A 16022-nucleotide genomic window follows, 5' to 3' on the forward strand; every position below is an offset into this window, starting at 1 on the left:
TATTTTTTGCAATAAGAATGGAATATTTTTTACAAATTTTTAAGATGTAAATTTGGAAGGATTATTAATATTTCAGATGGATTGTGTTGAAAGTCCGAATATTGTGCGCAATCATATTTTTGAAATAAATTATATTTAAAAAGAATATGTAAAAAGTATATGTATTAATTCAATTTTGATCGTCAAATGGCACTTCTCGTGTATTTGAGAGATCTGTTGAAACCTCTTACAACTTTTATCTGAAACATTTTTAAAATACTTGGTTCTCAAGATATTTCGCCGTCGCAGTACTCTTTATACATTCTACTGTATAAGACACCTATCCATATAGTTTGTCATATATAATTACTCTGATGGAAATAAGAAGAGCGTAAGTCGAATGTAATGGGAGAGAAGCATAAACGAATCTTCTAGGAGGCGAAAATTGAAACATCAAAATGTAAAAGAAGCATAAATACTTTTTTACATTTCATTGTTTCAATTTTCGCCTTCTACGAATCATTTCGTTTACGCTTCTCTCTAATTCCGATTTATGCTTTGATTTTTATTTTCAGGATATAGTTATGTATCTCCTAGAAATTCCTAAACTCTTTTCGAGTGTGCTTCGGGCTATTTTTAAAATTTTTTGATCATTATATTGTCGTGTGACAATATAATGATTTTTGAAATTTTGAAATATGATGCTAATCAATGATATTTTAGCAATAAATCTTTTTTTTAGATTGTTTAGGGGCTGCGCACAATAACAGGAATAAGGAATTAAGAATAATGATTTCAACCTTTCAGAAACCGTGTATTCTTTATCCTTTCCTAATTCCTTGTTCTTTCTATTGTGCCTTATAGTTTTTATAGTAGTATATATAATAAAGTATATGTAGTAGTATAAAATGTAATTATTTATAATTATATATAATTATGTATTATTATATGTATATGAACACATTTTATATATGTATAGTCTTGTATAATTGTACATAAATTTAGGCTGTGATCAAAGTTTCGCAACAAGCGCTTTAAAGTGCATTTGATGGATCAATTAGAAGAAAGAATTTTATAAACTGACCAATTAAAAAACGCTTCAAAGCGTTTACAGTATCCTCGCGTTGACTGTATTCTTAGATATATTTAATTATGTATGAAAAATTTTTTACCGGATAATTGTATGCATCTTTTGATATTAAAAGCTTCCTTACTACGATAAGATAAATAAGTGAGAAAGAGAAATTATATTAGAAATTGTCACTCAAGAGAACACAAATGCTCTCTCTTGTCCCCTCCTTTCCTTTGGAATCCATATTTTTTTATAATTTAGGATTCTTCAGTTAATTCTAAGTTAAGTTTTCTTTTACAAAAATGTCTCAAAGGAAATCATAATTTCTTGCAATTTTGCAATTCTTCTGAATCAGTAATTCTAATCTTTAAGCAATATTCAGAGCCATATAGCTCATGATTCCTGACCCGTGCGCACGTAAACAGCTCTATAGGCGTTCGCCAATCGTGCAGTGATGATAAAAAATTGATTTGATGTTCGATGAGTCATTGTTACCCCCGTCCGAGACATAAAGTTGTAACTCCCTTCTCCTCTTTCTTAGGGGTAAGCTCTCCCACGCGCGATCTTTACGCATACTGCTTTCGTATTCCATGAATCAATTGATCATTCTTTCTTCATTTTTCACCCTTCCCTTTGGAAATTAGATATCTCTATGATGTAAAGAGAATAATACGGTGTTTTATTGCGACGGTAGTGGGATTCCAATCGAAGCAATCAATCAGAATTTAATTTTGTTTGACTAACAGACGTTGTCATTATTCGGGTGCCCCCGTGTATCATCTTATCTTTGTTTAATATTGGATGAACAATAAGAATAAAACAAAGCACTCAGGATGCGATCCATTTCACGCTGCAAATGCTTTAAAGTATTCTTTGATTGGTCAATTTGTAAATTTTTTTTTGATTGGTTAACAGTATTTGCAGCGGTAAGTGCATCACATCCTCGCATAACGTTTTTCGAACGCAGCCCAAAATATAAGAATATAAGGAATGTCTTTTCTAATTACTTAACACATCTTAATGCAAATAAAAATTACCAGCTAACGCTAAATATTCCTAAAATATTCATCAAAAGTATTTCTTAAAAAACACTCCAAGAGTATTCCGGAACATTTACGGAATATAAAAGCAACATTCAAATACCGGTTAAAAATTCCATTATATATCATTATATATTCCGAGAATATTCCATACTCTGCAAAATTTTAATTTTTCTAGAAATTCAAGTCTGGTGTCCGGTCCATCAATTTTTAAACAAAATTTTGTTTTGAAAAACACTTCACACTTCCACTTTGGAGACTAATTTTAGAGTTTTAATCCGGTACATAGAAAAACGTAAAGCAGTAAGGCCAAATTGGCCAATCAGAAGAGACCGTAAGACCAATAGCGAATCCAATGTAAAACTGTCATACATACTTTCCGTAATAGTAAAGTAATAGTAAAGTTTTCGACCAATCGCGTTGCTCAATTCGGTCGACCATAAGTATGACTAGCTTTACGATTTCCTTACTGCTTACGTCTTACTATCTTACGTGTATTTTGTATGTGCCATGGGTTTTTCTTTACATGCGAAACACTACGCTCATATTTTCTCCCAGATGATTCTCGAGTAAATGCTCTATGTCGCGGCCCTCTATCAGCAAAGACGTATACTGCTCGCGATTTGTTTAAACGATAGCGGGATGTAGTTGAATCAATATCCTGCGAATTTTTAATAGTAATTTAATTATTAATTTAATTATTAATAGATTTTTCTGTTGAAGAAATAGATTCTTAAATAAGATTACGTTTTTTAAATAAAAAAAAAATATTACCGTTTTGAGCATCTCGTTTCTTTAGACTAAAGTCAGACTAAAGTCATTATTTAAAAGAGTATAAGATGGAAATTTTTATTGATATGAATTAATACATGCTGCCAATTCATTAATTTAGCTAGGCTACTGCAAGTGTCCGTCACTATTTTTTAAGATCTCAGAATTTACATGTGAGGCAGCGTCAGGTCAATGCACGACGAAAGAAATATAGATTACGAATGAGTCACACCTTTCGCGTTGGGTGACTCAATATCATGTAATACTCCTTCCGTACTAGGAAGAAGGATCAATACCACTTGCCCTATTAACTTTTATCTACACGAAATCGTGGAATATCGCAGAAATATGCAATTAGCATAAATACATAATTATTTATGAATTGTGTATTCGTATCGTAAATTCCTATACAATAACGTGAAAGATGTTTATATATGTATTATAAAGCGAAAAATTCTACGAAAAATCTGCCTGAGAAATCTTAAATATCACTACTCGAATATATTAAAAATTTGTGCTAAAACTTAGTGGCCCATTTTTTTGCGGGTGAGTGTATGACAATATGTATGAAAATATATATGAATCGTTATTCATATTTATATAAATACACATTATGAGGAATTTATAATTATATGTATATGAGTTAGACAGTATTATATAAAATGATATATAATTATATAATGGATTATACATAATTATATATATTTTACATAATTTTATATAGAGTGATATAATTATATATAAAAAAATTTTTACTGAGATATATTTATAATAAATTTTATAGGAGTTTTATTTTATAAATGTAGATTATAACAAGGATATATGCTATATGAAGCTATTATGATCAGTATATTTGTTTAGATATCAGCCAGCGAGATACTGGTAACAGAACGTGATGCCAGAGCGGAAAAAGCGGAATCTGCTATCGAAGAGTTACAGTTACAATTAGTGGCACAGGTATCTCTCGCTGAGTCTGCGCAGGAACAACTTCAGTGTACCTCTAGGTATATACTTGGGTTGTTCAAATCAAAATTGAAATAGGGATGCACTGGATCATAAAATTATCAGATATCGGATATCCGAAAGCAATGTAACATCGGATATCCGGGAAGACAATTTTTCGAGTCGGATATCCGATATTTTCCGGATATCCTATCGGATTCCAGGACATTTAAAAAAAAGACTGAATAAAAAAAGAAAAAAGGGAGCAAAAAGGAAAAGGGATTATAAGGGAAAAATAATGATAATAATTATGTTTTTAATGTTATCATCCGAGTTTGATTATCAATAGAAATGATAACTGTAGAGAAAAAAATTTTGCAGCAATATACAGGGTATCCTGTAAATTTTTGCCAAGCGCTTTTGTATATAGAGCGGAGATAAAAATTATTTATTTTTTTCTCATAAAATTCGAAGAATTTTTTCAAAATTTTTTCAAAATTTTTTTAATACCATATTTTCTTATGTTGGTAAAAATAAGAAAACACAGTGCTAAAAAGTTGATAAAAAATTCTTAAAAAATTCTTAGAGTTCTATGAGAAGAAAATAAATGATTTGTCTCTTGCAGTTTTTTTGTAAAGTTGATAATATTTGAATAAAAAATTATTGAAAACCAATATTTAGCAATTTTTAGTAATTAATCTTGTTAACTATTGCGAAATGATAGAAGACTTTTCGACTCAGTTTAGTTCGCTCTATCTATACAAAAGCGCTTGGCAAAATTTACGGGATACCCTATATAAGATATAGCATTACAAATATGCATATGTTATAGATTTATAAAACACTTATAATACACTATATAATAAAAAATCAATAATGATATTTGTTGAATGTTATGATATTATCCAAATATTTATGTTAATAATCGCAAATTTATATCACTTGTCGATAATATCAGCGTTTTTCAATTATCTCTGAGTCCTTTTTGTAAAATAATATGTAAAGTTTTATTCTTTTTTATTATTTAATGAACGACAAGGACAAATAATGCATCAAGTTTCGTTGTAGTGCTTCATGTAATTCGGAACACGTTCTGTATCCTATTCTTATTTTACATCTAATGAATGATAAAAATAGAATGACATGATACTGTTGATATTGCTTCTCGAATGCAGCCTTAGCTTTTTGCATAATTTATCTTTTTTTATATCTTCAATGTGAAAAGAAAAAGAAGAAAGAATTATGTACAAAGTTCAGCCGAAAAGAACAGAAGTCTGCATCATGATGTAAATATAAAATTTCTTTAAATATAAAATTTCAACCGGATATATTCCCGGATACTAATGATATCTGACTATCCAATAGGATAGTAAAAAAGTGCCAGATATTGGATATTTTTCGGATATCCGATGCATCTCTAATTTGAAATGCAGGAGTATCGTTTATCTTAGAAATAATGTTTGTATAATTAGGGAACTGCAAATCGCGATGGCCGAGACACAGAGATTAGAAAAATATTTGAAAGCTAGCGAGGATAATGTGAAGACTTTGAGTTTACGCACGATTTCTCTGGAGAGTCAGTTAGCTGATCGAGAAGTTGAGCTCCATCGCGTTGAAATGGAATATCATTCACAAATGTAAGTTACTGAAAAGAAAAAAAAAAAAGAAATTGCCCTATTTCTGAAATTAAATAGGCACCACGAGATACTTTTGTATCATTGAAATCCATTAGGATGGAATTAAATGAACTGAGAGAGCGATTGCTGCGACAATCTCAAGAGGGTAGCTGGAGTCGCATATTGCAGATCGCGGGGAGTATCATGCGTGTATCTATTCTACGAACTTTCGCGTTTTTATCCAGTGCTACTCTGCCATTGCTGCCGTAGGTAGGTAGTTTATCACAGCTTATAATTTCCAATTTGCAACAATTGAGAGAACGCAAGACTTTATCCTTGTTCCGCGTTATTATATCGATGATAAGCTGTCTTAAAGCTATGGGACATAGAAAAATTTAAAATATAAGACTTAAGCAATAATCGATCAATCACAATACAGACTGTAAGACGTAACATTGTAACGTGAGTAATAGCGAATCTAACGTGTTGTTTTCTTTATTATTTAAGTCTTACGTCTTATTTTTATGTACCAGGCTCTTTATATTCTAATTTTGAACATACGTACTGAGTATTTTAGGCCGATATTTCATGTTGTACGAGCTTTTCAAGTTTGTTGATTAATTGGCTGCAGGAGAAGTTCTCGGATCATTTTGTCTTACAGCTTGTCTGACAGCTGTCTTAGAAAATTTATCGACACATGAAATATCAAATGTGATATTGGCCTTAGATTAAATTAGTTGTAACATTTCATTGACTAAAGCAGAGATTAACACAGAATTTCGCTGAGGTTTAATAATTTCATTTATCCTCGGTATAAAGATTCGATTAGGAAAATAGAAATGAAAATAGAATTGAAATAAGAATAACATTATTATATCAGTATCTCTCGCAGATTAAGAAACTTAAGCGTGATCACAATTTTCCGGGACATAAGCTGATTTTAATCGGGTGAAGCCGAATTGAAATACTGTCCGTTTGGTGCAAATGACTTAGGTCGAAAGAGGAGAGTATTTTATGATCCACTGGCAAGGATAAACGCTCGCAAGACAGTAGAGAGATAAACATCAGCACTTCGTACTACATTTAGAATATAATACAATTTTTTTAAGTCAATATTTAATTTTTGAGGAATAGAGTTTTATATATCCTACATATACTGTAAGCAGAATAAGCGATTTTATTATGTCATGTGGTATTTCGATTTATAGAATAAATTTTTATTTTTCATAAATTACGAAACCAAGGAGCTATACGTAGTAAGCGGAGACTTTAACGGAATTTATTGAATAAATGTAGATATCATATGCTTTTTTAATCTATACTTTTTATTTCCTTTCATGTAATGATAAACTGATAAAAATAAATTACCGTCAGTATTATTTGATGGTATATAATCTGGCGAGGCTGTTAAGTTTCTTGCTATTGCGAGGCGCGTAATACGATTTACAATCGTTGGCCATTCATTCATTATTTTGCAACGAATAATCTGCTATGGCGATTACTACGTTTTATACTATTCCTTCTCTACTTAATATAAGTACGTGTCACTGCATCTTAAATAAATACGTATACCAATGCGATACGATCATAGTTACTTCGTTATGACTAGGTTATCATGCTTATTATATTGCGAGCATTTTGCGTCAATAAGATAACGTAATACGTAGTGTCTCAGAATATCATATTTTGTATATACTAATTAGCTTATATTACATGCGCCATCATCGATGTTAAAAATACCGTATTTGCCGTGTTGTTATTACGAGAGAAAATGAAGAAACTAGACTAGCGCAAAGCTTTAATACATTAGCTTCATTATTCATCATTCTTTATAAGTTCTTTTAAAATCATACATTTCCTGCATTATGCGATAGAATGTATTTCAATTAATACTGAATAACGGAACGTTCAGTATTGTTACAGTGATTCCCTTCATCAAATGTAATCAATCTCTGTACGTATAGTAGTACTACAAAAGGAACATTATTTATATGTATTTTGATTTGTTGCATCGTATATTTTTATACATCGACGTTCAGTTACATTGTCACAGTGTTTGAAAAACGCGTTAACTTAATTCTCTTTATGTTCACAAAATCTATCGTAAATTCGACTATGCTAAATTTCGATACAATGATATTGAGCAATACAATAATATTCTGATGTTGAGGTAACATTGCTCTTGCTGAATATTTTCCGTTTTATAAAAACATTGCCGCGTCTCAGTAGAAATTGTATCGGAAGATTAGATTATTCCTGATAGTCTTCGGCGTAAACAGAAAAAAGGTAATTCCAAAAATTCTAAATATCTACATATAAAAACGTGCGATAGTTACTCTCATTTCTGATCTTGTAGAGTAAGAAGTTCCTATGAGACAACTATAGGACTCATAATAGTATCTATTATCGAAAACTTTTTTTTTTACCCATCAAGAACGGGTTCAACTATTGAGGAAAAAATGGATACGTAAATTAATTTAATCAACAATTCTAGTCAGACTAGAAGTTTCTTCTGAATCTTATTCCGGGCTTTCCCGGTTAGATCATGCCGAAACCTTCGGTACCTTCGCTGATTGCCAACAGCAACGCTCGTTCGAAGTGATCGTAGCACTCATAATCAGGTAAGCAGAGTTGATTAAAGCTGAAAGCAATATTAATAACAAATGATCAAAGAAAAAAACATGAATATTCTAATGATATTTCTAAGTGAAAACGTACCAAGTATGTGCTGTAGGCAAATTAGCGAACGTTGGTGCAGCTGTAATCTGAAAACGAGGGCTCAATTGTTGAAATCCACCAGGCGGTAATTGCGAGCAACCTGTTGTGAATTGGAGCAATCGTGCCATCTCCTCCTGCGTAAAATTGCTCACCGCCGTCCAGAACCAATCGAGTACTCGAAGAAATTCTGGAGAACTTCCGTTAGCTATGTGATGCGCGCGTAAATCTGCCACGCTATATTCGCCAGTCCCGCATAACAGCAACTACGAAAGAGATAAAGTCGCAGAGTACTATCTTCTGATAAATAAATTTTTATATATTTTAATTTTACTCACCTCTAATTCATTTTCATCAAATATACCTAAGAGATTATCGGGAATCAGTTCATTAAGACCGCGCAGAAAATGATCAACTTCGTTGCGGATGGAACTAGCAAGTCGGTGCTGAGCGAGTGCATCCAGATAACGAAGTTTCGTATCATTAGTCACTCGGACTTTACTACCACCAGGAATTAATTCTGCCACCTATATAAAATGTTAATCATAGCTGTGTATTAAATTTCGGCTATGTATTAAGTTTAAAGATAAAATAAAATTCTATTCTTAAACTTAATGCATGGAAAGAACTTCGTCTTAACGATTTTATTTCGAAACAAAAATATTCAAAGATTAATATCAAGAAGTAATAACATGTACCTTCAACAATTGTCCATCCTTATCATATTCTTCTTCAACGAAGTACAATTCCATTTCTTCAACGTCATTCTCAAGAATATACTTTACTTTACTCAAGTATAAATCAGGATCATCTTGTTCAAAATACTAATCCATAAAAAATAAAGCTATCTGTTATACTTTATCTGTTATTAATTTTTTTGTGTAAGAATAAAAAAGAAATTTAATGAGTTACCTTGTAATGCACTCTAAGTCCTATAATCTGTGCAAGAAATGATCTAGTGAATCGTGCGCGTACTAACTGACGATAGGAGCCGCCGAGCGCCGACTCGTAAAGACACTTTCCTACGATACGTCCGGCAAACTCATAGTGCTTTAATTTAAGCTGCGATGGTCGTTTGGGATTTGGATGCACTAATGCCTGTTGCGACTCCCCAAATGACGCGAACAAACCATTCCCTGGATCAAATAGCGCGGCACATATCAATTCGAACCATTCACGTCGCACGCCACCCCAATCAACGCCTAACATGAGACAATGACTTTTGTTAATTATCTTAAAATTAATTTTCATAAAAGTTCCTTAAACGTAAACGTACCTTGTTCGCCTTGAAATATTATTTCAAAATTTCGGCACCAATCACTCACAGAAAATCCTTTAGTAGCTTTCATAGACTTTTAACAAAAAAGAAACATATTATTAATATACATCTTTACGCGGTGTTTTCATGAATATGTATCATAAATTTATTTATACATTTACCGATTCTAAAAGCTTATCACGCTGCACTTTCATGGAGAGTTTTTCGTGATAATGCTTCTGATGATGCTTACGGACTTCATGATAGAAAAAGTCTTGCTTGTCAGCGAATGTTTCACTACCGCCGATGTTTTTCAAGAGAAATAAAGTAAAAGTGGCGGCTATTATATCACGATACAGAGATATTAGTTCAACGGGAGGTTGACATCCGTCGTCTATCGAGAAAGGATAATATCCCTCGTGCTGATTGGTCGAATTTTCAAAATGGAACTACAATTTACAATAAAAAAACTAAGAAATCACAAATCTAATAGATTAAAATCAGCAAATTGATGCGCATGTAAAATTATTTTTGATGATTATATCATACCTTTGTCGAAGGACATAATCTAAATGTTACGAGTCTTTTGGGAATAAATTTTAATAAATATTCCTTAATTGTAAGTTGCTTAGGCGAGATAAAGCAGAAGACTTTCTTTGGTTTAGAAAATCTTTCTCCTTGCATGCCTAGTAACTTAGCAACATAACAGATATCTGGATCCTTAGAAGCTACATTATTATGCACCATTCTCGCGACGGAATCTAATGAGAAGAAAAGGGTAATATACTTCATTATGAAAAAGAGAAATAGGAAAATATCTAAGTTTGAAAATAAAATATTTTACGTACTTTCGAGAACGATGATATCAAAATCTCCATTATGCAGCTGTAATCCTGCCAAGCTAACCGTTGCATGATAACATCCGCCTTTTGGAAAGCTCACTTTTAAACGAATTCTTTGATTTGAAGAATCATAGTCGAGTTGAATACTATAATCTATCATCGATCCTTTATCTACTGTACTACCAATCTAAAGAAGATAAATTTGGACAATCGATTTAAGCATAAATATCAAAATTTTTATTTTTGCGAAAATTTCTGATTTACCTGAATAATATTGACACTATAACCTTCTGTAGGCTGATCTCCAGGCCCAAATATGCACAGATTATCATATTCGTCACGTGGCTCTATTGTCATCGAATGAGCTATCCCAGCTGTACAAACGACCGTAGAACTTTGTCGTACAAAGACTGTCTTATTTGGATCTGGTGGACCTAGTCGTATAGACGATATACTTTAAGACACGATCGTAACTAACAAGAATAACTTATACAGTGCATTTCAGATTTAACTAATTAACGTTTATTTTTCCATTAATTATGAATCAATTTTTAATCAAAATGTTGAAAGAGATAATTATTTGTTAGAATATCACCTTTTGATGAATATCTTTGTATACAGAGTGTTTGAAATTTAAATTAAAAATTTCGGAAGCATGTAGGAGATCGATAAACTAACAATAAGAAAAAAAATCCTGAAATATGTAAACATTCTGATGTATAATGATATATTAGTCATTCAAATAAATTATAAATTAGTGAAAAAGCTATTTGAAAAATTTTACTGTTGTTTGCATTTTAAAATTTAACTTTAAAGTTTAACAGTACATATCTTTATCATTAGAGACAGGTGATTCATATGATGCTTGTTGCATTTTGAATATTATTTTACGACATATCAGTATCGAATACGTACCAGGAAGAAAATTCTTAAGAAATGGGCTGCCATGAACATGACATGAACCAATAAGTACAGCTATTCGATATTGTCCCGCATGGCGGACAGTAAATTTTACTACTGCAGTATTTGCAGCTAAGGGGTCGGTGCCTCCCAGTTCTATTAATGTAGCTACTCTGTGTGTATCCTCTGTTACCTCCACAATCAAATTATCCTTGTCACATATTGGGTACGGCTGACCATTGCGCTGATAAAACTACGAACAAATATTCTTATATCTAACTGATGAGCTAAAAATGAATTATTATGACTTTTATCACATATATTTAGACTATAATAGTAATAAGGTTCAATAAAATTAAAAAACAAAAAAGAAAAGAGCTACGAAGTTAATCATTACAAATCATTAAAAATTGAAAACGTTAGTAAATAAATATATCATTTAGTTAAAATATAAACTTTAATTTGCCAGCAATAAACAAATAAAAACAAACATTCGATCCCTATTGGATCATTATCAATGTTAACAAAAATAACGGTGAAATTATTACAAAAAGAAAATATATAAAAATTATACTTTGCTCTCAATCGCAGTAATAACATTGTCAATTTCGCTCAGTATGTAGTAAATATTGTAATTAGAATGTTGATATCGATAATAATGTATTCTTCTAGTATATAAAGTATAGATACATAATTATTGTTTCTTATAAATCTGTATCACAATATATTTTAAAATATATTAAAAGTCGTCTATTCATAGACAATGCGAGAGTGAAAATAAAATCATTTCTCTTCAATGTTCAAAGACAATAAACACATATGTTTAGCTTTATTGATAATGAAATCTTTCAAATAGAAATGTACTATATTATACATATATATATATATATAAATACCATGTACATAGATAGTAAAGTTTTGCGGATTCAGATTTAGAGCAGAATACACTATCAATTTTTGATTACAGAAAGGCAACCTATAGCGTTTTCCCTTTGGATGCACTAAGTATAGCCCAGCATAAGGCTTATTCTTTTTAGCTGAACTTTCTGTTCATCTTTTCGCTTTTCCTTTTCAACGTGGAAAGAAAAAAGAAAAATAAACCGTGCAAGAACTTTAGCTAAAAAGAACAGATCTATAACCTTATACCAGTTGCGTATAAGCGCTGCACTATACTGGAGTGGTGCCTACCATAAATTTCTTTTCTGTTACTGCACTGGTTGCACTAGTTCAAAAAGTGTATATTAAAATGTTTTCTGTTCCCAAAATGGCGTTAGTGACGTTGTTTTTTATTCCAATACAACAGAACTCAGTGCACGAGTTCAGTGAATTAGCTGCACTAGGTTTGCAGTCAGTGCAAATACTAGTTAAGCCACAGAAAATAGACTTTGTACAAATAGTGCAAAAGTTTATGAGTAATAAAAATATATAAATGATAGTAAGCCTACATACAAAAACATTTTCTTTAATTCATTATCTTTATTATCATTATCTTTAATTAAGAATTTTCTTAATGATGGAATTGTATTAATACTTTCATCTTCATCACACGAATCTAATACTTCCATGTAAATAATGTATGCAATTTTTGCACTAGAACGTTTTCTATTCCTTATCTCTACGCTGTCAGTTCTAGATTAGTGTCAGACTAGACACTAGTTCAATTCAGTTCAATTCTAGTGCAATCTTCGTGCAGGAACAAAAAACAAATCTCATAAGATACATCTTAATAAATTCGCGAGAGAAGATTCTGATGGCGTAATTGCTTTACTCACTTTGACCGTAAAAGTCATCGTTTCGCCGACCAACTGAGGTTCTTCCCACTCGAAATGAACGCGACAATTACTTGGCAATAAATATTTCCCTGTGACGTATTGCAAAAGAGAGTGTTTCGCTTCAGGTGCCAAAGCGGGCTGCGTCATAGCAGCCAGAGTAACCAGCCCTGCCACCGATACGGAAACTATCAGCATACCGCCTGATAAGTAATTATTTATTAGTTCTATGCATAAAATTAATAGTCTTCTGATAATCACTCGTAAGAGAGAACGTTTAATAAATGTATGTATGAAAGATCGTGTAAAAAATATAGAGAATCGACTTTTAATGCTGTTATCTTGCGTGTACTATTTTAATCGTAAATAATTATTCAATTTTCGCTGAAAATAAATTCTAATTCCGGATAAAAAATTTTATTTCACGGAAATAAGGAGAATGTGAAAGAACTCGTACCCCATGTCCAAGCATCCTGGTGTTGGCTATTCTTTACAACAGCACTCCAGAGATCCGCTTTGAGAGTTTCCAAATCTTCTTTTGAAGTAGGTAACGTCTGCCTAGCTTGAGTCCACCGTGGTAAATCCTTGCCAAGAGCGGTCCGTGCTGCATTGTCCTCTACCCAGTATACATCCTCCAGGGACATAACTTCCATTTGCATCAACCTGACAAAGCATATCTTCTTTTTAACATTTTTTTATTTTGAACAATATTGTGAATAGTAAGTGCTCATAAATAGTTTTTCTGAAGAAAGAAATTAAGTGGAAAAGAAAAGATAATTATCTACTAACAGATATCTAAATGCGATATCAGGAATCGATTGATTTAATTATTTCTAATTACGTACGAAGATGATTTAAATATAAAGATTTTTTTATGTAAATACAAATCAATATTGGTAGATGTATTTATTACACCGAATGATAGATGGGGGCGTTTTTTCACGTCCTAAATAGTTAGGTATTTTCTAATCTTTAAAATTAGAAAAAGACGAAGAGTAAGTTGAACCGAAATTAAAATTTACATTGGTGGAAACAGACATAAGTCTCTTGTGAATGAAAATGTTAAAATCGAAATTTTGCATAAACTGCGTGCACAATTCAGAGAAGAGATGCTATCGAAAGTGCAAATGCGCAACGGCACTCATTGAGTGTGTTCTAAAATTTACTGCCTGTATATTACTGTCAAATATTACTGTCAGTATTAAAAATCTATAATGAATATGACGTAAACTATAGATTTTCAGTACTGGCAGTAAATTTTGGAACACAGCCATTGTCGGTACTGTTTGTTTGGATATCGCAACGACCATAGAGATTACATTCTGATATTCACTGCCAGTACTGTAATATACGTTACAATAAAACAATTGTTCATACGTGAAAAATATATAGGATTTTTTTATAGAAAATTGTTCAACAATTTTTTTATAGAAAATTGTTCTACAATTTTCATAATAACCGTAATGGACAGTCCGATCAATAGGAAACGATATTCGCGAAAAATTGATTTTCGTGACTTTTGATCGTGAATAACTTTTGAACACGATGTCGATGGGGACTTTTTGCATGTTATTTATAATTCTATATAATTCTAAATAAAGATGTGTATAAAAATTTACTAAGTAAGGATCCATAACCTCCATGATCTCCTTTTTTGACCTAACATATTATTGAACTATGTACATCCCTATGCAACACGTGAAATTCGAACGTCCGATTTATGTCCTTAAATATTCTATTTATGTTCCCGTATTTCATCCTTGGGATAGGCCTTCATCCGAAGATCATATTCTGGATGTCTCGTTATATAATGTCTAAATTGGAAATTCCGAGGACGTCCAAAATACAACAATGAGACATTTAAGGATATAAATCGGACGTCCCCCCCCCCGCCCTCTCCCTCATATGTTGTGTGAGTCAGAACACTGCCTATGTAAAGCAGCAACTTCACCTCATTCAATGTAAATACGTCTATCAACATTGATTTGTATTCACACAAAAAAAATCTCGTTTGTATTTAAATTACCTACGTAATTGTAATATAATGCAATGAAGTATGCAAAGAGTAGCATTCACATTTATTGGACTTTTCATATTTACGTTTATTCTTTTTTTTTTACTTTTGATAATAATTATGTAGGCCATAATCCATCAACCATTGACGTAGCACCAATCTCTGCTGCAGCAGACGCGCAGCGCGTTGCAAACGTTCCTCATCTTGGGCCGGTAGCTCGGGTAATGCATCCACCTCGCCGCAGCTCGCGAGAGTCGAGATGCCTATCACAAAAGGAAAACAATGTTTAGCAATGCACAATAAACGGATTGATTAACCTCAGATGAAAGATCAAATAAACATAACAATAACGAGAAATTAAGATTTTTGAGCACTTTCTTGAATTCATATTCTTTCCTTCAGAAAAAGAAAAGTTAAAAGGATATATTTTTTTATCATAAGATATGTATAATATGCATGTGTAATATGCATATATTTTTATCATCACTTTTCAGCATTATGGAATATAAATAAATAGGATTTAATGCGTAAATTATGATTACATTTTCTGAAATAAAATTGATTTTTTATGTTGTCCGACTGAAACGTAAACAACAACCATTGTCAATTAATGATATATTTTTACAATCAGCGGAACATGAACTGCATCCGAAGTATTTGCATAATAATTGTTTCACCGATAGCGTAGTATCACTTATAGAGAACGGAAGCGTGATAATTCAGCTGTGATAATTCAGCTGTGATAATTCGGTATGGAGGAATTGCTCACTTATTTTGTATCTATTCTCAATAAAACAGTCAGTTGTACAATCGCTTATGGGCAAAATGCGTTTCAAGATGTGCCGCGTCTTGCTTCTCAAACTTGTCTGCGTTTTTATCTTCATAGATGCCGCAATCACGGCGTGCATCACCAGTAAACACGAGGATGGTAAGACATTCTATAATATTTTCTCTCACCCATTCTTCAAAGAATCTCTTTTTCTTATTGTTTAGTTTAGCTACTCGCGCGTGCTTCAATTACCTACAGTGGAAGATAATTTTATTCTTAGATAAATTGTAAGCTGCACAAACAGCAGTACAGTGTAAAAAAAAAAAAAAAAAAAA

At 31.9% G+C, this 16022-nt stretch overlaps 3 protein-coding genes across 6 annotated transcripts in view; 2 read left to right on the forward strand and 1 right to left on the reverse strand.

Annotated features, from left to right (window-relative positions):
* LOC108693053 (protein Daple) overlaps positions 1-5690 on the forward strand; it is an 11522-nt gene extending 5832 nt beyond the window's left edge. Inside the window, exons 4-6 of the mRNA XM_018201718.1 lie at positions 3724-3866; positions 5277-5441; positions 5537-5690. Coding sequence (XP_018057207.1) covers positions 3724-3866; positions 5277-5441; positions 5537-5690 — 462 coding nt within the window. The remainder of the gene's footprint in view (positions 1-3723; positions 3867-5276; positions 5442-5536) is intronic.
* A 1034-nt stretch (positions 5691-6724) lies between these two features.
* Positions 6725-16022, reverse strand: part of LOC108693058 (apoptosis-resistant E3 ubiquitin protein ligase 1) — a 53984-nt gene continuing 44686 nt past the window's right edge. For all 4 annotated transcript variants that reach the window (XM_018201722.1, XM_018201724.1, XM_018201725.1 and 1 more), the window contains 14 exons: positions 15025-15181; positions 13362-13567; positions 12908-13107; positions 11151-11388; positions 10500-10669; positions 10242-10422; positions 9943-10154; positions 9576-9842; positions 9412-9487; positions 9048-9337; positions 8834-8959; positions 8474-8662; positions 8139-8401; positions 6725-8061 (listed from right to left, as the gene is read on the reverse strand). In XM_018201722.1, coding sequence (XP_018057211.1) covers positions 7959-8061; positions 8139-8401; positions 8474-8662; positions 8834-8959; positions 9048-9337; positions 9412-9487; positions 9576-9842; positions 9943-10154; positions 10242-10422; positions 10500-10669; positions 11151-11388; positions 12908-13107; positions 13362-13567; positions 15025-15181 — 2678 coding nt within the window. In that variant the 3' untranslated portion in view covers positions 6725-7958. The remainder of the gene's footprint in view (positions 8062-8138; positions 8402-8473; positions 8663-8833; positions 8960-9047; positions 9338-9411; positions 9488-9575; positions 9843-9942; positions 10155-10241; positions 10423-10499; positions 10670-11150; positions 11389-12907; positions 13108-13361; positions 13568-15024; positions 15182-16022) is intronic.
* The window catches only part of LOC108693059 (chondroadherin-like), a 2570-nt gene continuing 1934 nt past the window's right edge, over positions 15387-16022 (forward strand). Inside the window, exon 1 of the mRNA XM_018201727.1 lies at positions 15387-15846. Within this exon, the coding sequence (XP_018057216.1) occupies positions 15735-15846 (112 nt within the window). The 5' untranslated portion in view covers positions 15387-15734. The remainder of the gene's footprint in view (positions 15847-16022) is intronic.

Source organism: Atta colombica, unplaced genomic scaffold (assembly GCF_001594045.1).
Source record: "Atta colombica isolate Treedump-2 unplaced genomic scaffold, Acol1.0 scaffold87, whole genome shotgun sequence".
In the NCBI taxonomy this organism is placed as follows: Eukaryota; Metazoa; Arthropoda; class Insecta; order Hymenoptera; family Formicidae; genus Atta; species Atta colombica.